Source organism: Sus scrofa, chromosome 7 (genome assembly GCF_054392235.1).
Source record: "Sus scrofa isolate SSC_HxYL_T2T_F1_AM1 chromosome 7, Sscrofa_HxYL_maternal_Yorkshire_Landrace_v2.0, whole genome shotgun sequence".
In the NCBI taxonomy this organism is placed as follows: Eukaryota; Metazoa; Chordata; class Mammalia; order Artiodactyla; family Suidae; genus Sus; species Sus scrofa.
In genome coordinates this window covers 25,531,870-25,558,491 of record NC_139389.1, presented here as the reverse complement: position 1 = coordinate 25,558,491, position 26,622 = coordinate 25,531,870, and the positions used below count along the sequence as shown (strand labels likewise).

General features: G+C 37.4%; 1 protein-coding gene and 1 pseudogene across 1 annotated transcript; both read right to left on the bottom strand.

The window, feature by feature from the left end:
- Window positions 1–7,596: 7,596 nt before the first annotated feature.
- On the bottom strand, window positions 7,597–8,759 carry LOC100521220 (olfactory receptor 1G1-like; annotated as a pseudogene).
- An 11,384-nt stretch (window positions 8,760–20,143) lies between these two features.
- On the bottom strand, window positions 20,144–21,082 carry LOC146401417 (olfactory receptor 14J1-like). Its single transcript, XM_084970510.1, has one exon. The coding sequence runs from the start codon at window positions 21,080–21,082 to the stop codon at window positions 20,144–20,146; it is 939 nt and encodes a 312-aa protein (XP_084826636.1).
- Window positions 21,083–26,622: the final 5,540 nt, after the last annotated feature.

Below are 26,622 nucleotides of genomic sequence, written 5' to 3'. Positions count from 1 at the left end.
GAGTATATGGAATACCATCTCTACTGGACATTAGAGTCCTCCAGCTGAGGATTTTCCCTCCTGGACAACAATATTTTGAGGGCAAGCCTATTGTTTTAATAGTCCCAGCACGGAGGTTTTACAATATGTGGGCCTTTAGCTTACACAATGGTAAGGTTATGTGTTGGTTATGAACTGTTACTCACCTACCTGTTTTTCTTCATTAGATTTATCATAGTATTTTTCTTTCTCCCAGGGATTCAGTGCATATTTTCATCCTACCATTTTATTTATGAATTTCTACATTCTGATACCACTTGTCCTTTAAGGTTCTAAGTCAGCTGTTAACAGAGGGTAAATTTTAAACTACTCCAGTACACCACTATCTCCTGACCTAATAAGAAACTATCTGAAAATGTTTTTACCTAAGAACATACACAGAGAGAGAAATTAGGGCTATTTGGAGATCTGAAAGTATATGCAAACATTGGTGTGCTTCATATGAAAAGGGAATCATTCAAAATTTGGGAAATCCATGAAAGGAGAAGAAAAAGATTTGATGTGAATAAAAAAGAAAAAAAGAAGTCCCCATCATGGTGCAGTGGAAACAAATCTGACTAGGAAACATGAGGTTGTGGGTTCGATCCCTGGCCTCACTCAGTGTGTTAAGGATCAGGTGTTGTGGTGAACTGTGGTATAGGTCACAGACATGTCTCGGATCTGTCGTTTCTGTTGCTCTGGCACAGGCTGGCAGCAACAGCTCTGATTTGACCCCTAGCTTGGGAACCTCCATATCCCGCCACAGGTGCGTCCCTAAAAAGACAAAATACAAAAAAATAAAAATAAATAAAAAATAAAAATGTGAACTAGGGAACATTTCTAGGGCTCTCTAGACTATATACATAGAGAAATATTTGAGAAACTATTTAAATTTTTTCCACCTGTATAAAATGCTGTCTTCAAGGAACTCAGAGTAGCTTTGTTTGATAGCCACGTATATTTTTTTATATTGTTAAAATTATTACTCCTGTTTAAGATATAAATACTTAAGATACATTTTGTTTTGTTTTGTTTTCTGACCCACAAATCAATATTATATGAAAAATTCACTTGGGGAAAATTCTTTCTTAGAATTTAAAGAAAATTGTAGTCAAATTTCCTATACTAAATGATTTATTTACCACAGTATGGATATTTAAAGATTACATATTTACTTTGCAGACTATCTAGAGAAATGGCAATAAAAATGTAGGCAGTACAGAGATTTCATAATCCACAACACAATGAGGATTCTATCCTAAGATGGAGAACCAGCTCTACATTCTGGGCATTTAACTTTAATACTAGCAAGATGACAGAGAATATGAGTAACTTACAAGCTTGTTTCCTGATTCATTTTCCTACCTGATTCAGTACTCAACTTCACAGCTATGGAATCGTTTCAGGTTTATACTCATGAAAATTAAATAGTAAAAATATATTTTAAAAGTAAATAGTATAAAACCATTTGAAGTGATAGCTTGTATTGGGGTTGCAGCATAAGCTCATCATCTTCCCCAGCCATTTCTTTCTGAAATTCTGCCTGTCTTTTATGAGCCACAGATCTCTAGACATACAAACCCTGAGAGATCATGTCTCCTGCATTTGAGAGGATTATTGTAAGAACAAAGAGGATCCATTCCTACATCTACAATATAAGAGAATTTTCCTTAGGGAACTTTCATCTTGAGCTCCTTTATTTTCCCCACACTTTCACATTTTTTTCCCTAATATGCTTCTTTCTTTGTTTCAGAACCATGGACAGTACAAGTCTCAGTAGCCTCATGTTCTCTTAAATTACCTTTCATTTTCTGTGACAAGGGTTGAAGGATACACTTTCTCCTCTTGGGGACTTCCCCATAAAAACTCTGTGTGTAAAGTGGAAAAAATTGTGCAATGACAGTTAAGGAATGAGGGCCAATCATATACCATTGATCCATAGAGAAAGATGTTTACTATTTTTACTCATTTATTAATGTGGTCCTATGGAAAACAAAAGAAGAGGAATAGGGAGAAGTAGTATTACTTTTGTTTCTTGCAAATCTGACTCTTCATTGTTGGTAATAACACTAAATTATTTTCTAAGTTTGGGATCCTAAAGTTCACATTTCTCTCCATGAGAATGAGGCTGGTCTCTCCAATGTGTCTCTTCACTTCTTGCTATATCTTTTATATAAAATATTTTATATGCTTGATTCCAAGGACTGTATATATGCTATCTGACATTTCTTCAAGCCTTCTAATTAGTTATAAATGCCATGTACTTCTTTCATCTTTCTACAGAGGTTCATTTTTTGGGCTTTGCAAAAGTTCATTATCTATTCATCCCATCAATAATTTCTAGCTATGGAATGTGCTATGAATATAATATAAATAATTATTGTGTGCTGACTTTGTAAATTATTGTTCTGGGTTCTTTACATGTGTTAGTTTATTGTTTCTTTCAAACACCCAGTGTAGGAAGTATTAAAATCATTCCTTCTTTACTTCAAGAAAGAAAAGTGAGGCTCAGAAAATTTAAGTATATTTTGCTCTTCCCTCCTAATTCTGTTGAGGAAGAATTGAAGAAAATAGTTGTGTATATTCAAAGTGTACAATACAATAAATTGGGTATACAATATCCTATTATTAACTCTAGTCATCATTAAATTTCCCTGTTTTTCAACAAAGTGTGAAAATAGGGTTCAAATTGGGATTTCTGGTTCTAGAGGTAATAGCAGTATTCTTGCAATACCAATCATCTCATCTACAGATTCCTCAACTATCTAGAGATCCTTCATTTTGATGACATCAGGATCAGAGATTTTCCTGTTTCCTGTTTGTTTCTTTGAGGTCTTACTCACAAATTATTTTCTTCCTCAAGTAAAAATGACATTGTCTTTAAAATGTTCTTTTATTACAAAGCATGCTTCATGGGCATGTGTTCTATGCAGTCACTCAGGGATCTGTGTTAACAGGTCCCCATGATTGATTTAATGCTTTGTTTTCAACATCTTGAAACTTTTAATAATTTTCAAAAAATGATGCTGCATTTTCATTTTTCACTGTCCCCAATAAATTGTGTTAACTCTTCTTGTTTATTAGAGATAAGTTTTATACTTGCTATTTAGAACTACAGTTTTTTAGAGTTCATATTTAAATGCTGCTAGGGAATCAGCCAGAGGCATTAGACGGATCCCAATGAGGAGAAAGGAGGGAGTCATTTCAACTGCCTCCTTTCTTTGCAGGGGGCAAAAGAGGACATGGGTGAAGCAGGGGAGCCTTTGAGGGCTAAAGATGGAGTGCCCTCTTAACACCTCCTGCCCAACCAAGTAGCTGGCAACAGCTCAAATGACTCAACAATAGGACTGAGGTTACAGCATCTTGGAGTCCTTCACGTTCTGATGCTCTGCTACTTTATCTTTATGTAGACAGATAACCAGCAATTTTGTCTTCACAGAGGTTTGCATGGAATACCTGTTCCACCCCTTCACTTTTCATCTATGTGTTTCTTAAAGTGAGTCTCTTATATGGAGCATATACTTGGATCTCAGTTTTTAAAAATCCATTTAGATGTTCTATATCTTTTGATTAAATAATTTAATCCATTTATATTTACAGGAATTATGAATAGGTAAAGACTTACTGTTGCCATTTTGTTAATTATTTTCTGACTGTTTTGAAGTTCCTTTATCAATTTGACAACTAGAAATAACACTGTTAAGAGTTGAAGTATATATTTATGTACTTACCTAAATCTACATGTACATACCTAAATACATGTACATATATTTTTCCGATAGCATTCCTGTTTGCTCCTCAAAACTGATGTCTTCTCATGGTCTTCAATATAAAACCCACATCTCTCTAGACAGCATCCTGTCTACAGGTACACAGATTCATTTTCAAATCTTCAAAAGTACTATGCTGAATTGCATGGCACATATGCCTCTCCTGCCTGGAATCCCCTCTTTAGTCCCCTGTCCTTTGCCTGACAAATTGTTTCCTCTCCTTTAAAACCTAGCCTACCTGCTACCTTCTTTGGGAGGCTTTCTGTGACCTTGCTCTCCAAAACTTCCTCCCATCCCATCACAAGGCCAGTTAGTATTTGGTCTCTCACTTGTCTTACAGCATCTACACTCCCTTTGACTTTATTTATCATTTGTCATATTTCTACCATAAACACTTGAAAGACCTAGTCATGAAAATAGTTAAGAGAGGTTGTTTTGATAAGGTTGAGGAAACACTGGAAACTAGGAGGCTGCATACCTGGATATTGTGCTAAGATAGGCATGGTTTAGTGAGGAAGAAATATATAAAAAAATTTTCTAGGAACTCTTGATAAACTTTTACTTGATTGGGGGATTGGGAATGAAAGATGTTGTCAAAATATAGATGACTGTGATATAATAAGCTTGTATATCAGGCATAGTTTTAAAACCACTCTAGTGGAGCACAGTGTGGTTGGGGAGAGAGAAAAGATTTTGTGGTTGAACATGCTGATTTTGAGCTGATAATGGAACTGTGTTTAGCAGGCATTTGGAGATACTACCTTGGTGCTCACAAGGGAAGCTATGGCTGGTTTTATAAATTAGGCTGATGGGTGGTTCTCATGGGCCAGGGAGGAATTGCTCAGGCTTATCCCCCAAGTGTTTGGGGGCTCAGCAGCTAAATCTCCCAACCCTGAGAATCTTTCAAGGTCTTGCTGACCCTCCAGAACCCACTCTCATTTCGAGTTTCAACAGAATTAGAGGAGAAGGGAAGTCTCAGCCGCATACCTCTAGAAAGATCTGCAGACCCCAAGGCCTTCTCTTGCCTCTGCCCTCTTCTAGGCTCCATCAAACCTTACTCTCCATAACAGAGGTATTAGACGGATCCCAATGAGGAGAAAGGAGGGTTATTTCAACTGCCTCCTTTCTTTTGCAGGAGGCAAAAGAGGACATGGGTGAAGCAGGGGAGCCTTTGAGGGCTAAAGATGGAGTGCCCTCTTAATACCTCCTGCCCAACCAAGTAGCTGGCAACAGCTCAAATGACTCGGCAATAGGAATGAGGTTCACAGAATCTTGCAACCCTTCACTTTGGTGCTCTGTTCTGCTGTGAGCCTGGGAATCTACAGGAAACTTTCCCTGCTGTTTTTCCCCCTCCCCCTTCAGTATTTTTCTTTCATGTAAAATTTATGCCTCTTATTTTTAAAAAAACAAATACTGGAGTTCTTGTGGTGGCTCAGCAATAAGGAACCCAAGTAGTATCCAAGAGGATGCGAGTTTGATGCCAGCCCTTACCCACTGGGTTAAGGGTCTGGCATTGCTGTGAGCTGTGGTGTGGGTTGCAGATGCAGCTCAGATCCCTCATTGCTGTGGCTCAGATGCAGATGCAGCTCAGATCCCTCAACAGCTTCAGCTCTGATTTGACCCCTAGCCTGGGAACTTCCATATGCCATAGGTTGGGCCCTAAAACAACCCCCCCCCAAAAAAAGTAAATCTTAAAAAAATATGGATTTGAAAATTGAAAAACACTCATCTTTACTGCTGAGATAGCTCTTTTTCCCCCTTATTTATTTGTAACATACTTAACATTAAAATATATATATATCAAATGGTCACACCACATATATTTTTGTACTGTGGACATTTTTTCATGTCATTATTTTAGAGACCCCACTTTTTTATGGAGTTCATAATATTCCACAGAGTGCGTTCTGTTTAAAATGCAGTAAATCCTTTCTCTGCATCACTTTTTGATAGTCTTTATCAGAAAGAAGAGTTAATTTTTTTGAGTGATACATGGATAATTTATTTTTTCAGAACGAAGGTCATGAATAAAACTTATTTGGGAAATATTTTTAATTCTATTAAAAAACCTAGGAATATAACTTAAAATATTCCAATTGTTGGCAGTCTTTCAATCTCAACAATGATGCATAGAATCTTTATAGACACCTTCAGATATGGGTATCCTATAATTCATTTGGTTCTCTACTGATAAAAATTTATTCTTAATGTTTATGTTAATAATGATCTTTATTTTGTTTTTATTTTAAACTACAAATACCTGCCTATTGTAAAAAAAAAAAAAAAGACATTGTTAGAATTTGGTTTTGGGCTTTCTTAGCAGAATCTAGAATATGTATTACTCCAGAGTGTGATTTTACTGTAAAAGCTTGGCCATTTATTGCCTCACCTGAATGGCAGTGTTATTAATGAGGTATTAATGAGATTTCCCCCATTCAGCTGGGTCAGAAAATCATATTCTCCTGGTACTCCTCTTCCTCAAGTGCTGCTCTATTACTAGCATCCTTCTTATTTCAATTCTGTAGCAGTTTGTTCTTTGTTACATCTCAAATAGTTTTTCCCTTCACATGAACAGCCTTTCCTTCAATCACAGCTTACAGGCTCCCTATTCAAGTGTATCTTCAGAGTCCCAGAGGCACAGCTTCCTCCTTCTAATGCTTTCTACACAGCCTCCAGCTCCTTCATCTGAGTTACTCATACTAAATTTGGGTTCTACCTAACCTATCCAGCTAGAGTGGTTTTCTAGATGGAATTAATCATCCATTATTTTGTCAGATCCTACAATGCACAATGTACAATAAGATGAACTATAGGGAGTATCATAAGGCGACACAATACATATTCTCTGCTTTGATACAGTGCTTACTATATATAGAGAGAAGGTGGAGCAGTGGTAGTGACTTAGAGTTCATCCTGTTTAAAATGCAGTAAATCCTTTTTCTGAATCACTCTTTAATAGTGTTTATCAGAAAGAATAATTAATTTTTTTAGTGATACATGGATAATTTATTGTTATAGAACAAAGTTCATGAATAACAATAATATGGGAAATATTTTTAATTCTATTAAAACCCCAGGAATAAAAACTTAAAATAGGCCAATTGTTGCCAATCTTTCAATCTCAGCAAGGATATGGAGAGTCTTTACAGACAACTTAAATTTATATCAAACACACAATTAGGCAAAAGATTCTGAAAAAGTGATGCATTAAGAGGGGAAAAGTGCACGGCAGCAGTTTCCACTCTTACTCCTGATGAGACGACTGGTGATATTGATGGGAATACAATAAAAGATGGTACTCTGGTGATTCTGATGACAAAAAAAATGATATTGACTACAGTAAAGCTGATGGTGAAGATATTCATTATTGAACCGGTGACAGAAATGGCAGTGATGTTCAAAATGTTGGTAATGAGGGAAATAGATGATGAAGTTTCAATAATATTAGTGTTCCAAGGCAATTCAGAGAACAGGTCATCCAATCCACCCTTCAGGATGTTATATTTACATAATACACCTATTTCTATATTATCATGCAAAATATATTCCCTTTGACATATAACTGATATGATATTTTGCAATAATGATAATATAATATATAACACATATACCTAACTCTGGAATATATACAATAAGCCTGTAGCTTGTGTGGGACTTAGAACCTAGTTTTCCTAATTTCTATTTAGTGTTATTTCCAATATACCATATACGCTCTGGGACAGCCTTGGTGTTAACTGACTCTGTAAATTTGGTGAAAAGTGGAGATTTTCCCCCAAATGCTTGTTTATGGGCACTTTGTTTATTGTTCCTAATCCCAAGAACTCTCTATGCCCCAAACCCTTTTTAGTGAACTCTTCACATCCTTGTTTCTCAGACTGTAAATAAAAGGATTGAGAGTGGGAGTTACCAGGGTATACATGACAGCAGCAACCAGCTCCCCAGAGGAGTGAGAGGTGGATGGGGGCTTCAGGTAGGTGGCAAAGACCATGCTGTAGAAGAGGATGACCATGGAGAGGTGGGAGCTGCATGTGGCCAAGGCTTTCTTTTTCCCCCTGTGCTGATGGAGCCTTAGCTACAGCATGTAAAATATGGACATAAGAACTTATGGTGCAGAGGAGAGGGCTGATTCCTAAAAGTCCTGCCAGAACCAGTCATTAGGTTCTCATTGAGGTGGGCATCAGAGCAAGAAAGTTGAAAGAGTGGACCAAAATCACAGGATAAGTAGGGAATTTTAAATTGTTTGTTTGTTTTTTTGTTTTTTGCTTTTTAGGGCCATACCTGGGACCTGTGGATGTTCCCAGTCTAGGGGGCGAATTAGAGCTACAGCCTACACCACAGCCACAGCAATGAAGGATTCAAGCTGAGTCTGTGATATATACCGCTACTCAGGGCAAGACTGGATCCTTAACCCACTGAGCAAGGCCATGGGTCAAACCTGCATCCTCATGGATACTAGTCAGTTTTGTTTCCAATGATCCACAAAGGGAACCCTGGGAATTTCTTATTGAGTATAGAATGATAGGGTAGCAAGAGGGCATGGACCCACCCACCAGCAGTCCACATCCGCCAGGAGTCACTAGGAGTGGATAGTGCAGAGGATGGCAGATGGCAGCATAGCAGTCAATAGCCATGGCAGTCAAAAGCAGGTTGTCTGTATCCACAAGAACCACAAAGAAATATATTTTTGCCAGACATTCAGAGAAAGTGATCGATCCACTCTTTGTCCAAAAAGCCTCCAGCATTTTGGGGGCTGTGGTGGTTGTAAAGCAGGGATCAACCAGAGAGCCAAATGAGGAAGAAGTACATGGGGGTGTGGAGGCGGATGTCAGCACCAATAGTCAGCAGAAGTAGCAAGTTTCCCAAGAGACCCAGCAAGTAGAGCACTAGGAAGAGACCAAAGAGGGACTGTCATTTGTCTGGGTCACTCAACAGCCCTGACAGGACAAAGTCAGGGTTCTTGCTGCAGTTCATTCAGGTCCTGACGTCTAGAAGAAAGGAATCAGCATGAAGAGTATTCACTACTGTGAGCTCCTGAGATGGACAGCACTTGGATCTTGTCTCCACAAGTGGGTTCCTTTATTCTGCTAATGTGAAGAATGAAGAACAGAACTAAAATAGCAATATGAGGGACAAGATTTCTATTTTTTGGAAGATGACCTAAGATGACCTCACAAAGAGGAGGGAATGAATGGAACAACAGAAGCTTCCTGGAGTTCTTTATGTGTAAAAGAGTTTTCTTCAACTTTTTATTATTGGATGATGGAACTGCTTATGAATCTGTTTTCATTACAATAGTCTTTCTAGGCTGAGATTGCATCTCAGTATTTAGCTTAGTGGTTGGCACATCATAGGAACTCAGTAAATGCTCCTACCCATCCACACAGTCGTGAGTATAGTCTCAGCTTTTGTTAACGACTAGAGTACTGTTAGCCTCCTAACTGGTTCAATATGCCGACTCTCACCCCAGTCAGTATGTTCTCCACATTGCCACCAGAGTGATCTTTTCAAAAAAGAAAATCTGATCATATATTTTACTTGTTTCAAATCAGGTATCTGAAGCACCATTTTTCTTAGGAGAGTATACAAATCCCCATCCTCTCTAACAAAGCTCAACATATTTTGATCTTGAGATGTCTCTGCAGCCTCATCTTACACTATAGTCCACTCATTCTCTGTTCCCCAGACACTCTGGCTACATTGAAACCTGCCCTGCATCCCATATTCCTTTTCTTTATCCTGAGCCAACTCCTGCTCACCCTTTCAGTCTCAGGTCAATTGGTGACTTTCTTAGGAAAGTTTTTGCTTGCCATGTTGCTTAAGTCAAACTTACCTTTTATATGTTGTCATTGTACCTTTGTAGAATTACTACACTTGTAATGTGGACCATGTAATTTATATTCATTTTGTTAAAATGTTTATTTAAGATATTTAGTTAATGTTGGACTTCTCCTCAAGGCCATGAAGTGCATTATGGGAAATATTTCAGTTAGTTTTCTCTCCCTTGCATCTCTGGTGTTTGGCATCCACTAAACAATATTTGCCACAAAATAAACAAATTAATTAATTGAGACTGAAGACAAGAGAGGGCAATATGTTGACCTCCACATGTGAAATGTCTTCCACTCCATTTCAAAGGTTTTTTAATAAAGGTTTTTCCTCCAAATATTCTCCTAATATATGGGTTGGAAACATAGATTCATCTTTTTATCTTTTTAAAATCCAGATGGTACTGTAACACTTTTTTTAAAAACTATAAAATCATCCTCATTTTTGTCTTTTTTCACCATTTTCACAGTCATTTTCTTTGGATTTTCTTTCATCAACTCTCTCCCAGCTTATTTCATCAAGAGCTTAACTGGCTTCAGTGGTTGCATTCTAATTATTAACATTCATGCTACAAGCATTTTCCAGAAAATGTACAACTTTCTCCTTTTGGCTTGATTATCCCTTGTTCAGATAACTCTAATGTCTTTATCCCTTGTTCAAGTATATCTAATATTTTCTAATGTGGCACTTATACCTCTCTGTGCCTGGTTATCAAGAATTTCTGCCTTCTTTCCACCTATCAATAAACATGATTTTCCACTTCTCATTGCTGTTTAGTCTGCTTTCTCCTTTGGCCAATCTCTTCATAGCTCCATGAATATGATTATTTATGCTTTCATACACTGATATATACACTGATATATCCTATATATATATAGGATAATCTAGCCCTTGACTGAATATTTTCTTGAGGTGTTTTCTAATTTTTATGACATATACATTTTCTCTTGTTAATTATATTATAAATACCTTTCAGAGTAAGAATCACATTTTCCTTTTAAAAGTCTTTTAAACTAACAGTCAAAATTTGAGCATAAGGTCTGGCCCAATCTTCTTGTCTAATGACTGCTCTCTAATTATGTGGCAGTTTCCTTTCATTTTTCCATAACATCATATATATAGTACTCTTTAAATGTGGCAATGAATAATTGACTTAGAATAAAGGTAAATAATCTTTTCCATCTTTATGCAGAGCATTTGTTAATACTTGGGAAAGACCTCAAACTTTCACCTGGAGAGCTAGTTAAGTCACAGATTTCTACACTCTTTACCTGATAAAATAGGTTTTAGTAGGACTTTTAAAATTGGAAGCTGGGGGCGTTTCCCTTTTCCTATAAGATTAAGGCTTCTCTTTCTTCTTTGTCTCTCATAAACTACACTTCTTTCAGCTCAGGTGTAACTGCTTCTCTCCCCTTTTTACATCTTTTGGATGTAAAATTTGATTTTTTTTCAGGTGATTATTTTATTTTATTTTTTAAATTTTATGTCCCCAATACGTTGTTTTTTTTTTTCCTACTGTACATCATGGTGACCCATTTAGACATACATGTATACATTCTTTCTTCTCACATCTTCTTTTTTAATTTTTTTTTTACTTTTTTTCCTTTATTTTTTTTTATTGTTATTTCCCCACTACAATTTTTTTCTACCTTACAGCATGGTGACCCAGTTACATATACATGTATACATTCCTTTTTCTCCAATTATCATGCTCCATCGTAAGTGACTGGACATAGTTCTCAGTGCTACACAGCAGGATCCCATTGCTAATCCATCCCAAAGGCAATAGTTTGCATCCATTAATCCCAAGCTCCCAATCCACCTCACTTTCTCCTCCTCCCCCTTGGCAACCACAAGTCTATTCTCCAAGTCCTTGATTTTCTTTTCTTTGGGGAGGTTCCTTTGTGCCATATATTAGACTCCAGATATAAATGATAGCATGTGGTATTTGTCTTTCTCTTTCTGACTTACTACCCTCAGTATGAGAGTCTGTAGTTCCATCCATGTTGCTGCAAATGGCATTATTTTGTTCTTTTTATGGCTGAGTAGTATTCCATTGTGTATGTATACCACAACTTCTTAATCCATTCATCTATTGGTGGACATTCAGGTTGATTCCAAGTCTTGGCTATTGTGAATAGTGTTGCAATGAACACATGGGTGCATGTGTCTTTTTTAAGGAAAGTTTTGTCTGGATATATGCCCAAGAGTGGGATTACTGGGTTATATGGTAGTTCTGTGTATAGATTTCTAATGTACTTCCAGCATTGCCACAAGCTGTGGCATAGGTCACAGATGTGGCTCAGATCTGGTGTTGCTGTGGTTGTAGCATAGACCTGCAACTGCAGCTATGATTAGATCTCTAGCCTGGGGACTTCCATATGCTGCAGGCGAGGGCCCTAAAAAATAAAAAAGAAATACTTGGAAGCCATTTATGACAAACCCACAGCCAATATAATACTCAGTGGAGAAAAGCTGAAAGCCTTCCCACTAAAATCTGGAACAAGACAAGGATGCTCACTCTCATCACTTTCATTCAACATAGTATTAGAAGTCCTAGCTACAGCAATCAGACAAACAAAAGAGATAAAAGGCATCGAAATATGAAGAGAAGAGGTAAAACTGTCACTGTATGTAGATGACATGATACTATATATAGAAAACCCTGAGGACTCAACCTGAAAGCTACTTGAACTAATCAACAAATGAAGCAAGGTAGCAGGATATAAGATTATACTCAGAAATCAATCACATTTCTGGATACTAACAATGAAATATTAGAAAAGGAATACAGAAATACAATACCTTTTAAAATTGCAAACCAAAAAATCAAATACCTGGGAATACACCTTACCAAGGAGGTAAAAAGACTTATATGCCGAGAACTATAAAACATTAATCAAGGAAATTAAAGAAGATGTAAAGAAATGGAAAGATAGTTCATGCTCCTGGGTTGGAAAAATTAATATTGTAAAAATGGCCATACTTCCCAGAGCAATCTACAGATTCAATGCAATCCCTATCAAATTACCCATGACATTTTTCACAGAACTAGACAAAACAATCCAAAAATTTATATGGAACCACAAAACACCCAGAATTGCCAAAGCAATCCTGAGGAACAAAAACCAAGCAGGAGGCATAACTCTCCCAGACTTCAGGCAATATTACAAAGCTGCCACAGTCATCAAGAGAGTGTGATACTGGTACCAAATCAGACATACAGACCAATGCAACAGAGTAGAGGACCCAGAGATAAACCCACACAGCTTTGGCCAATTAATCTTTGACAAAGGAAGCAAGAATATAAAATGGGAAAAAGACAGTGTTTTCAGCAACTGGTGCTGGGAAACCTGGACAGCTGCATGCAAAGCAATGAAACTAGAACACACCCTCACACCATGCACAAAAATAAACTCCAAATGACAGAAAGACTTAAATATAAGACAAGACACCATCAGACTCCTAGAAGAGGACATAGGCAAAACGTTATCTGACCTCAACATGAATATTTTCTCAGGTCAGTCTCCCAAAGCAACAGAAGTAAAAGCAAAAATAAACCAATGGGACCTAATCAAACTGACAAGCTTTTGCACAGCAAAGGAAACCAAAAAGAAAACAAAAAGACAGCTTACAGAATGGGAGAAAATAGTTTCAAATGATGCAACTGACAAGGGCCTAATCTCTAGAATATACAAACAACTTATACAACTCGACAGCAAAAAAGCCAACAACCCAATTGAAAAATGGGCAAAGGACCTGAAGAGAAATTTCTCCAGGGAAGATGTATAGATGGCCAACAAACACTTGAAACAATGCTTGACATCCCTGATTATTAGAGAAATGCAAATTAAAACTACTGTGAGGTACCACCTCACATCAGTCAGAATGGCCATCATTAGTAAGTCCACAAATAACAAATGCTGAAGGGAGTGTGGAGAAAAGGGAACCCTCCTGCACTGTTGGTGGGAATGCAAGCTAGTACAACCACTATGGACAACCACTATGGAGGTACCTTAGAAAACTACACATAGAACTACCATATGACACAGCAATCCTACTCTTGGGCATATATCTGGACAAAACTGTCCTTGAAAAAGACACACACACCCGCATGTTCACTGCAGCTCTGTTCACAATAGCCAAGACATCGGAGTTTCCATCGTGGCTCAGTGGTTAACGAATCTAAGAACCATGAGGTTGTGGGTTCGATCCCTGACCTTGCTCACTGGGTTAAGGATCCAACCTTGCCATGAGCTGTGGTATAGGTTGCAGACGTGGCTTGGATCTTGAGTTGCTGTGGCTGTGGTGTAGGTCGGCAGCTACAGCTCCAATTAGACCCCTGGCCTAGGAATCTCCACATGCCTTGGGAGTGGCCCTAGAAAGGGCAAAAAGACAAAAAGACCAAAAAAAAAAAAAAAAAAAAAAGCCAAGGCATGGAATCACCCCAAATGTCCACTGATAGATGATTGGATTAGGAAGATGTGGTATATATACACAACGGAATACTACTCAGCCATTAAAAAGAAGAAAATAAGGCCATTTGCAGCAACATGGATGGAACTAGAGACTCTCATCCTGAGGGAAGTAAGTCAAAAAGAGGAAGACAAATACCATATGTTATCATTTATATCTGGAATCTAATATATGGCACAAGGAACCTCCCCAAAGAAAAGCAAATCATGGAGTTGGAGAATAGACTTGTGGTTGCCAAGGGGGAGGGGGAGGGAGTGGGAGGGACTGGGAGTTTGGGGTAAATAGATGCAGAATGTAGCCTTTGGGATGGATTAGCAATGGGACCCTGCTGTGTAGCACTGGGAACTCTGTCTAGTCACTTATGATGGAACACTTAATGTGAGAAAAAATTATGTATGCATGTGTGTGTAGCTGGGTCACCATGATTTACAGTAGAAAAAATATATACATAAATAAATGATGAAAAAGAAATATTGTTAAAATTCTCAGTCGCTCTCTAGTTTTGCTCTGCTTCAGATAATCTTGGAGAGGTGCACCTGTAGCCATAACATTCATTTCATTACCCTTAAAGAACATAGGGCTGCATGTATCTTTTTGAATTAGTGTTTTAATTTTCTTTGGGGGGATGCCTAGTAGCGAATTGCTGGATTATATGGTGGATTTATTTTTACTTTTGGGGCAAATTTTTATGCTGTTTTCATATTGGTCATACCAATTTGCATTCTACCATATGTGGTGAGGGTTCCCTTTTCTTCACATTCTCACCACCATTTGTTATTTTTTTTTATTTATTTTTTGTTGTTGTTGTTGTTGTTGTTGCTATTTCTTGGGCGGCTCCCGCGGCATATGGAGGTTCCCAGGCTAGGGGTTGAATCCAAGCTGCAGCCACCAGCCTACGTCAGAGCCACAGCAACGCGGGATCCGAGCCGCGTCTGCAACCTACACCACAGCTCACGGCAATGCCGGATCGTTAACCCACTGAGCAAGGGCAGGGACCGAATCCGCAACCTCATGGTTCCTAGTCGGATTCGTTAACCACTGCGCCACGACGGGAACTACACCATTTGTTATTTGCTGTCTTTTTGATAATGCCCATTCTGACAGGGGTGAGGTGATATCTCATTGTGGTTTGAGTATGCCATTAATATTAATGTGTTTCTTGGCCATCTTGTGTCATTTTTTTAAAAAATGTATATTCAGATCTTCTGTCCCCTTTTTTGGGAACTTGCTTTTTTTTTGCCCTAATTAATAGCTTTTTATTAATGATTTTTACTTTTTCCATTAGAGTTGGTTTACAATGTTCTGCCAATTTTCTACTGTACAGCAAAAGTGACCCAGTCACACACACACATTCTTTTTCTTACACTTATCCTCTATCTTGCTCCAACACAAGTGATTAGATACAGTTCCCAGTGCTATACAGCAGGATCTCATTTTTTATCTATTCTAAATGGGATAGTTTGCATCTATTAACCCCAAAATCCCAGTCCATCCCATTCCCTGCCCTTCCCCCTTCCCAACCATGACATGTTTTTAAATCAGTTTGGTATTTTAAATGTTAAGGTATGTGATTCTTTTTCTATTTTGGATATTAACCTCTTATGAAATATCTTCTCCTATTCAGTAGGCTGTCTTTCTTTTTGTTGATTATTTCCTTCCCTGTATGAAGGTTTTTTCAGTGTGATATAGTCCCACTTATTTATTTTTGCTTTTGTTGCCCTTGCCTGAGGTGACATGTTAAGAAATAATGTTAAGACCAATTCAAGGATCGTACTACCTAAGTTTTCTTCTAAGAGTGTTATGGTTTCAGGTCTTACGTTAAGTCTTTAATCCTTTTTGAGTTTACATTTATTTATAGTGTGAGAAAGTAGTCCGGTTTGATTCTTTAGCTTGTAGCTGTTCAGTTTTCCCAGCGCCATTTCTAAAAGATGCTGCGTATTCCCCATTGTATATTCTTGTCTCCTTTGTTGTAGATGAATTGACTATATGGGCAAGGGTTTATTTCTAGGCTCTCTGTTCAATTTCATTGAATCTGTACATCTGTTTTTAATGCCACTATCCCATTGCTTTGACTATGATAGTTTTGTAGTATTGTTTGAAATCAGGTAGAGTTAATATGTTTTCAGCTTAGTTATTGTTTCTCAAGATTGCTTTGGCTATTTGGGGTCTTTCGTGGTTCTACACAAATTTCAGGATTATTGGTTGTAGTTCTGTGAAAAATGCCATTGGTATTTTGACAGAAAGAACATTGAATCTGTAGATTGCTGGTAATTTCCTTGGGCAGTTGGGCTTGCTGTCAGGGTCTAGTTTTGTAAGAGGCTACGTCCTGACCTGTGAGGTGGCAGAGGGGAGGAGAGTGTACCCCTAGCTGAGAAATAGTAGGATAGGACTGCTGGCTTGGTTCTCTTCCTATGTGATGCTGTGTAGGATGGTCTCTGCTGTTGCCTGGGTTCTCTGATCAGGCTTCCTAGATAGTTGGGACTGGCTATTATACTGATCCATAGCTGAGGGTATGAATTAGCTTCTCTTCCCTGGCAGGTCAGCCAAATTGGCCCCAGGGTCTGCACATTTTGTTGTTTGTGTCCTGAATGAGGCAATACCGTGCACTGAATTCCCTGCCCAAATAGGGCCACTGGTTTTGCTCTGTAGATGGGGAATGCCATGGGTTGTGTTCTTTGCTGAAGTCCACTTGAAGCACGGCTACGATATGGGCTGTGCAGCTTGCCCATAGTCTCGCTAGGTTCCCTGGTTGGGCAAGCTGAAAGCTGTATTAAATAATGGGTGGGGCTACCAATCTGTCTCCCTGCCTACATGGAGAGGGAGAACCAGCTCCAAGGCTAGCAAGGTTCTTCATGGACTTGACTGAAGCTGACCCATGTCCCGAGTTCCCATACTGATCAGAGTCCCTGGATTTCCTCTATAAACAATCAGCTCTGTCTTCCAGGCTTCCATTTGAGCATCAGTGGCACATGCAATTGTGTAGGTGTTCTGATAAGCCTTTCTGTTCAGTTAATGCTGGGAGCTCCACTCAGCAGTGGGCTAGGCTATGATTTGGCTCAGTGCTTAGGTGATAGAGGCAAGCATCCCAGGCTGCAGGCCTGGAAAGGGTCTTCATTTGAGGGCCCCAAATAGGCAGATCTGTGCTCTGACCACGTTCCTGGTCAGACTGTGCCAATTTCTTGTCTCTGAAAAAGAGCAAAACTGCTAGCTGGGACTACTTCTGGGTGGTACGGGCAGCGACTCCACTGCTAAGATGCAAATACTAGTTATTGGAAGCCCCTTCCTCTTCTCCATCACATTCCCATTCCCAGCAGTCAAGCTCTGTAGAGCCCTCTTGCCGTCCCTGTGGGGTCATCCTGAAGTGGGGGTCCCCAGGCAGTGACCCACAATGCTGGGGGCATGGGATGTCCACCACCTTGATCTTTTTTTCCCCACTGGAGGAATCATGGACTCAAGGGAGATGTCTCAGTGTGGTGCTGCACTGACCTGGAGGAAAGGCAGTGCAGGCAGCAGGGAGCTCCTCCTCCTCCCCTTCTAGTGCCGTTTGTCCTGGTCTCTGTGGTGCAGGGGGCTGCTTTGGCCTCACCTCTGTGTTCTGCCAATTTCTCAGTGATGCCTTATCCATGAATAGTTGCTAGTTATTCTCCTCCTGAGGGGGATAGAACCTGGTAATGATTTATATTGTCTTCTTGGTGATATCACTCTTATAGAATAATTTTGAATGATTTTATCTTTTAGCTTTTATGTTAGAGTTAAGGTGATTTAATTACCCCCATTACAGCATTAGAGTATTGTAAATTTTTATAGTATCTTATTTATTTGAGAAATTGCGAAGATCTGTGCAACACATCTTATACATTATCTCAATTGTTTTTCAGGATAGGTGTTGTATCCATGTGTTAACATAGAAAAGTTTCAGAAAAAAATAAGCCACTTGCCCCTGATTACACTTCTTTGGAGAAGGTGAACAAAATTTGATCTTAATCTGTACCTGACCAGGTCAAAAGCAAGGAAAGTAAATAAAAGTTTTAAGTTTTGGAAAGTAAGAGATAAAACTCTTTATTTACAGATAACGATGTGTAATAGAAATTTTAATAATATGTATAAAGATCTTTTAGAAGTTATTATTAAATATGGAAGATGAATGAATATAAAGTCAATATACATAGTAAATTGAATTTCTATATACTGACCACAAACATTAGACAATTAAATTTTAAAAATCACTTTACAGTAACATCAGATATGTAGAAATGAATTAAAGTTGTATAAAACTACTGCATCCATAATATGTATCATTTCTGATAGAGTTCTTAAGAACCTAAAAAAAATACCAAGTATTGTATTCTTAAATTGGAAGATGCAATCTTTTAAAGCAGGCAGTTGTTTCTTTTTCTTATGCTTTTAACTGGTTTCTATTATGTAATTAAAGAAGAATGTATGTACCATACTGAAATGAGTAATAGCAATGAGCCAGCAGACTTATAAGGAAAGGTTTTAAAATCCTCTGCTAAGTCCATTGGAGGTAAGAAGACAGTTCATTTTGATCTATGGATTCAATAATGTACCTCAGTCAACATCTTAGTAGGTATCTTTTAAAAATCAAAACCTTAATTGTAAAACATGTGGATAAGCAAAAGACCCAGAGCAGATAACAAAATCTGGAAGCAGAGTTGGAAAACTTACACTATCCAGTATAAAAATGATGATATAGCTCTAGGAATTGATAGAGGTTGGTAGAATAAGCATACATATATAGATCAATTGAACAGATGAGAGACCCTCACAGACATACAATTCCTAAATTTATTTCAATTGCACCAACTGCAATTCTTTAGGGGGAAAATTTGTTTCTAGTTAATTATTGCAGTTAATTGGATATTGGTGAGTAAAATGACCAATAACACTTACCTTATACCATCACGATGATTCATTTCCAATGGATTATAGAACTAAACATGAAAGGTAAAACAATAAAGCTCATGGGAAGTAACACTGGTATGATTTTAAAATCAGTTTTTCTGTTTTAAATTTTTTTTAATTTCAGCTTTTATTATTCTATAGTTTCAGAATAATTTAAATGCATTTGCATTCATTTTACACACGCTGACCAATTCTTTTGTGCTTCTCAAACCTGAAGATCTGTGTTTTTAAGAATTCTGAGGAAAAAGGCTTAAATGTTATTTCTCTAGATATTACTTATCATACATTCTCTCTATACATGGACACTAGATCTTTCTGAAACTATTGTTAGACAAATATTAAACATTTGTCCCCCTATCTTTGTGACTCCTAAGTCTTTCTAATTAACAAAAAAATTTCCTTTTTTCCCCATTTTGTGGGAAATTCCTGGATCTGTCAGTGCAAAATTCTGTCTTTTTTTGCATTTTATCTACTGCTTATACTATCCATTAAATTTTAATTTTTTGGTCAATATATATGACATTCATATTAAACTTTTGTTATTTTTCAAACATACCTTCTTAAAACATTTTAATTGTTTTTTTATTTCTTTTTATATTCATTATGTGAGTCCCTGACTGTTGTACCATTCAAACTTCTCACTTACATAACACAACTGACATAGTGAGACTTCCCATGGTGACCATTGTGTATTATTAATTAAAACCCTGCAAGATGAATAGGACAGTAGTTGGATCCTTAAAAAGCCAGAGAGTATTGAACCAGGTGGTTCTTCTATATGCTTCAATACTATATGATATTACAAATTTAATTGTAACTCAGAAAAAAAATGAGTTATCTTTACCTTGATAGAAACAGGTCAGGAAGGAAAATTAATTTGAAGTCTTTAGAATTAAAGAAATTCACATTTTCATCAGACTTGACATTGTGGAGTGAGGTTTAAATCTATGGTATTTACTAGAGTAATTTTTGTCTAACTCCATGTCAGTGTTTTTGTTACTCAAAGATAGTCCATTCCTATGACTTTCCTCATAATGAGTTCTGTTTGAGCTTTAATTTCTTGATTGACTCTGTTATGTTTTTCCAGTAGATTGTGATTTGTCTCTTAATGAGGAAGGGATAGATGTGACTCAGCAAAAGAGGTAGGCTTTTCTTCTTTTAACAACCCTTTGTAGAGCTGCCTTCATGGCTTTGTTTCTCAGGCTGTAGATCATCGGATTAAGTGTGGGAGGCAGAACAGTATAAAAAAGAGTAAGCAAAAAGTCTAATGCAGTTGGAGAGTCAGAATGTGGCTTCAGAAACTCAAAGACACCAGTAGAGAGAAACAGTGTGACCACAGCTAGATGGGGGAGGCAAGTGGCAAAGGCCTTGGCTCTCCCCTCGGCAGATGGGATCCTCAGCACAGTAGAGAATATGCGTGTGTAGAAGAATCCAATGGAGAGGAAGCAAAGAAGTATCATCAAGGACACGAAGCCCGTGACCCCAAGTTCACTGACATACTCATCAGAACAGGCGAGTTTTAGGACTTGGGGAACCTCACAGAAGAACTGGTGGATGATGTTGGCACCACAGAAGTGGATGGAGAAAGTAGCAGATGTATGCATAACTCCAGAGACGACCCCACTGATCCAGACGGCTAGGATTCCGTGAATACAGGTGTTGACATTCATGATGATTTCATAGCGCAGGGGAAGGCAGATGGCCACGTAGCGATCGTAGGACATCACTGTGAGCATGGCCAGCTCAGCAGAACCACAGAGAGTGAAAGCCAGACATTGCAGTATGCATTCCCAGAGGGAAATACTGCTAGTATGCCTGAAAGAGTTACAAATGGACCTTGGTACCGTCACAGAGATATAGCATATGTCCAAGAAGGAAAGATGTTTGAGGAAGAAATACATAGGGGAGTAGAGACTGTCATCCATGGAAGTTGCAGCGATAATGAGTGTGTTGCCAGTTAAAGCCACTAAGTATAAGACTAAGAACAGAGAGGCCCATAAGACTTCTAGCTCAGGCTTGGCAGAAAATCCCATGAGGAGAAACCCACTCACTGTAGTGAAATTGGCCATATTCCTTCTCAGTTTCCAAGGAGGCTGCTGGCTGCAAGACAGAATGGAGACCTATGGAAATAATGCCAGAATCAACAGTTCATCATTGTAAATGTTATGTAACTTTGTATACTAATAATCATATTGAGTAATTTTAAATAACTTTGACTGAAGCACAAGAGTTAGGTAAATTGGATTATGAATTTTAATGTCATGTTTTTCAGGCCAAGGAGAGGAAAATATTTTATTTAATTATTGGGAAGTATGGTGCATCAAAATTTTATGGACTTTAAAACTTTCACTCAGTTCAAACACATACTCATTTTGGTATATAAGTTTTTGAGGTGACTATTCTTTCTCATTAGTTACTGTATCTATTTGTAGCCCTACCACACTGATTCTTTCATTGCAGTGTTATACTTTTATTTCATGTATGAAGGAACAAAGCCCCAATCCTTTTTCCTAAGAATTTGCTGAAAATTGAATAATAATAGAAAGTGAAAAGCACATTTTTATTGACATTTTCTTATTTGCATTATGATATACAAATGATCATTACCTTTAACACAAAATATCACATAAATTAATCCAAAAAATACCAAGGTCCTAGGAAATTGCAAAAGGCCAGAAACTTTCTGGTATAATTTTTTTTTTTTGTCTTATTAGGGCCACACCCACAGCATATGGAGGTTCCCAGGCTAGGATTCAAATCGGAGCTGTAGGCACAGCCATAGCAACTCGCCAGATCCAAGCTGCGTCTGCAACCTACACCACAGCTCAGGGCAATTCCAGATCCTTATCCCCCTGACTGATCGAACCCACATCCTCATGGATATTAGTCAGGTTAGCTAACCACTAAGCCACGATGGGAACTCCCCTGGTATAATATTTTAAAAGGAAATAAAATGTTCATAAACGCCTAAAAATTATTTATCTTTAATTTAATTTAATTTAATTTTACTTTTTAGGGCCACACCTGTGGCATATGGAAGTCCCCAGGCTAGGGGTCGAATCGAAACCACATCTGCTGGCCTACATCACAGCCACAGCAACTCCAGATCCATGCCACGCCTTCAATCTACAGCACAGCTCATGGCAGTGCCAGATCCTTTAGCCAATGAGCATGGCTAGGGGTTGAACCCACATCCTCATGGATAGTATTTGGGTTCATTACCACTGAGCCACAATGCAACTCCTCATCCTTTATCTTTTTTTTTATTAACTCAATGAATTTTTTATATTTATAATTGTACAACTGTCATCACAATTAATTTTACAAGATTTCTATCTCAAACCTATCCTTCATTTTTAATTAACTAAAAATTAAAGCAAGAATAAGATATAATCATCAGTGATTCAGAAATTACTGATAGAACAGAGTCACTTTACTGAAATGGCAAAGGTCTTGTAGCATTCTACTTTGAATGTTGATCCAGAATTTTAATTACTTTTGCTTCTTTGATCTCACTGAGTACTTTTTATCTGCAACTTAACTCTCTTAACAAATGAGGCATTCAAATCTTCATTCCTTTGCTTATTTTAAAGCAGATATTAGTGCTTTTAATACATAACAAAAGTGTATATGAATAATTTAATAATTTATATCATTTATTTCTTGTTGTGAAATATTTTCTGCATTTCTCTCAAAATATGAACCATGGTCTTATCATTACCAAATTTTCTTATATTTCATCAACAACAGAATTTCTCCCTAAGACATAGAAGAGACTTGAAACCTGGATGACTGGTTGTGACAGGAGGCATATGCTCCCATGCTTCTCATAATCTTGTGTCCTTACAGTCTTTCTCTTTGGGATCTTTATTGGTCCTTATTTTGTAAACATGGAAAATGTGATTGTTTTGCTGACATTATAATATTTTGATACATCCTTAGTTTTCTCATTTTTCTCTACTGTTAGACCAATATCTCTGATATAGGTAGGATCTCACATCTCTTCTAAGTCACCATTAAGGTCAATAAATAATAAGAATAGAAGAATATCTCATTGCTAATCTACTCCAAAAAAAGTATACATGTGTGTATAACTGGGTCATCATGCTGTACAGTGGAAAACTGACAGACCACTGTAAACCAGCTATAATGGGAAAAGATGAAAATCATTTTATATATATATGTATATATACAAATATATATAAAAGAATAGAAGGATATCAGGTTATTTCCTCCTGTGGTTCATTTATCCCAGATTTCATTGCTAGATGAAAAAGGGAGGAATCGCTGAGAAAATGGGAATTACACTGCACAATATGTTTCTGAAACAAACAATTTAAATCTCTCCCTGGATTTGCAATTTTTATTTAAAAAATTCACAGTTGATAACTTTGTAACTTTCGCTTTTATGAAATAAATAACAAAGACTGGTTTTATCCCACCCACTCAAATCCTATTATTCATTGACTTTCTATTTTTCAGTATAAACATCCCTTTTAGACACCATGAAAACTCACCAGAGCAAATCCAGGAACTTCCTTTCTAAACTTAGGGAAAATTTCTCAGTTACTGCTTAGCAGAAGGTAATTCAGCCACTTTCAGTAAAGCATTGTCTGCGGAGAGGAAAAATAAGGATTTCCATTCTCATTATTAGAGTTTATGCTCCTCTGCATGGCTCCTGTGTCATGAGTGGAGAGATCCTCGAATGCTCTGGGTATTTGGGGCTCCTTGAAAATACCCTGGGGCCAAAACTTGCAATTACATAGAGTTTTCATGTGGAGTATTTTTCTGTTGATTTAATTTAATGATCACACCTAGTTATCTGGAATTTCTGTTTATTTGTGTCCATGGGATTAAACTGTTGAAACACATTGCAACTTGTGACTTATATTCTGGAAAACCCAACATTAAGGGTTAAATCTATTTTTCAGTTTGTTCATTGCCAAGTAAATGCTTATTCAAGGGAATCATGTTCGCTTTGTGTATCACTGTAAAGTCAAAGTAATTGGCAATAATCTATTGATATTTATGCTTTTCTCAGCTATTTTAATGGTTTTTATTAGAATGTTATTTCTTTGAAACAATGACTTATTTAGTTCATCTTTTTGTTACAACCACCATCTGGCACTGTGCCTTATCTATAATAGATCTTCTTAATTATCTGTAAAATTGAATTTAATTAAGCTCTACCATATTTTTATTCTCTGGTGACAGACACAGAGGATTTTTTTCTCTCCTAAGAATTTAAGTAATACAAGAGCTTTAGTGATCAAATAATCTCGGCAGGAATTTTGAACTCTTACACAGTACGTCCAGGATGGAACACTTAGTGAACATCTTCTGTTTGTACATCACTGAAGAGCAAACTAACTGACTTAGAACAACAATTTATTATTTTCTCTCTAGTATGTGTGGATGAACAGTTTTTGCTTGAGGTCGCTTATTCAGTTACAGGCAGATTTCAGCAGTGGTTATCATTGCCTGATGAGCAATTGATGTTGGCTCTTGTGTGAAAACTCAATGGGGCAACTGCAACATCTGCATGTATTCTCTCCTTGTGTGTTGACTTCTCACAGCAAGACAGGGTATATGGATTTATTTACCTCTTCTTACACTAGTAATTGATAACTTTTTATTAATGTGGGTTCATGTGGTTGTACTGTTTTCTATTTTTACTAATCTTTTGGCTGCACCCTTGGCATGTGTAAGTTCTCAGGCTGGGGATAGACACCACGCTGCAGTTGTGACCTGTGCCAGTGCTGTAGCAATGCCAGATGCTTAAGCTGCTACACCACATTAGAACTTCCTGTTGTATTATTTTGTAGATCAAGTCCAATCGATAAAATTCTTCTACAAAGTTATCTATTTATGAACATTTATTCTTCAGTATAAACTTTAGAATCAGGTTGTTGAATTCGTCACAAATTCTCTTGGAATTTCTTTAAAGTATATTAAATTCATTTTGGTGTATATTTAGATTACAATTTTATAATGCTTAATATCATCTATACGTATGATGTATTCATATTTCAATTCAGTTTTAATTTAAATCTGGATATAATTTTAAAATTTTTTGCACATTTTCATTTTTAAAAGTGAATTTGTTTTTATTCTCATTGTATCTTATATCCGATTAAATTTTCTATGTAATTCTTGCAGCTATAGATGAATGATTGATTTGTATATGTTGGTCTTGTATGAGGCAGCGTTACTTAAGATTCTAATTATGTTTCACTCTTTATGCTGTTCATTCTATACATTTTGACAAATGTATAATGTCATGTATCCCCCATTACTGTATTGTACAGAATACTTGTTACTGCCCTAAAAATCCCCTATGCATGACGTCTTTATCTCTCCCTCTCTTCAAACCTTTGGCAACCTCTGATCTTTTTACTGGCTTCAGTTATTCCTTTCCCAGAATGCCATATTCTTGGAGTCATATAGCATGCAGCCCTTCCAACGCTGGCTTCTTTCATTTGACAATATTCATTTAAGCTGCATTTTTGTCTTTTTTTACCTAGGAATCAACCTGACCAAGAAGATGAAAGACTTATATGCTAAGAACTATAGAGTAATCAAGGAAATGAAAGAGTATTCAAAGAAATGGAAAGTTATTCCATGCTTCTAGGTTGGACAACTTAATATCTTAAAAATGGCCATACCACCCAAAGCAATCTACAGATTCAATGCAATCGCTATCAAATTACCCATGACATTTTTCACAGAACTAGATAAAACAATCCAAAAATTTATATGGAACCACACAACACCCAGAATTGCCAAAGCAATCCTGAGGAACAAAAACCAAGCAGGAGGCATAACTCTCCCAGACTTCAGGCAATATTACAAAGCCACAGTCATCAAGAGAGTGTGATACTGGTACCAAATCAGACATACAGACCAATGCAACAGAGTAGAGGACCCAGAAATAAACCCACACAGCTTTGGCCAATTAATCTTTGACAAAGGAGGCAAGAATATAAAATGGGAAAAAGACAGTGTTTTCAGCAATTGGTGCTGGGAAACCTGGACAGCTGCATGCAAATCAATGAAACTAGAACACACCCTCACACCATGCACAAAAATAAACTCCAAATGACAGAAAGACTTAAATATAAGACAAGACACCATCAGACTCCTAGAAGAGAACATAGGCAAAACGTTATCTGACCTCAACATCATGAATATTTTCTCAGGTCAGTCTCCCAAAGCAACAGAAGTAAAAGCAAAAATAAACCAATGGGACCTAATCAAACGGACAAGCTTTTGCACAGCAAAGGAAACCAAAAAGAAAACAAAAAGACAGCTTACAGAATGGGAGAAAATAGTTTCAAATGATGCACCTGACAAGGCCTTAATCTCTAAAATATACAAACAACTTATATAACTCAAGAGCAAAAACTCAACAACCCAATTTAAAAATGGGCATAAAACCTGAATATACATTTTTCCAAAGAAGATATGCAGATGGCCAACAAGCACTTGAAAAAATGTTCAGGAGTTCCCATCGTGGCGCAGTGGTTAACGAATCCAACTAGGAACCATGAGGTTGCAGGTTCGGTCCCTGCCGTTGCTCAGTGGGTTAACGATCCGGCGTTGCCGTGAG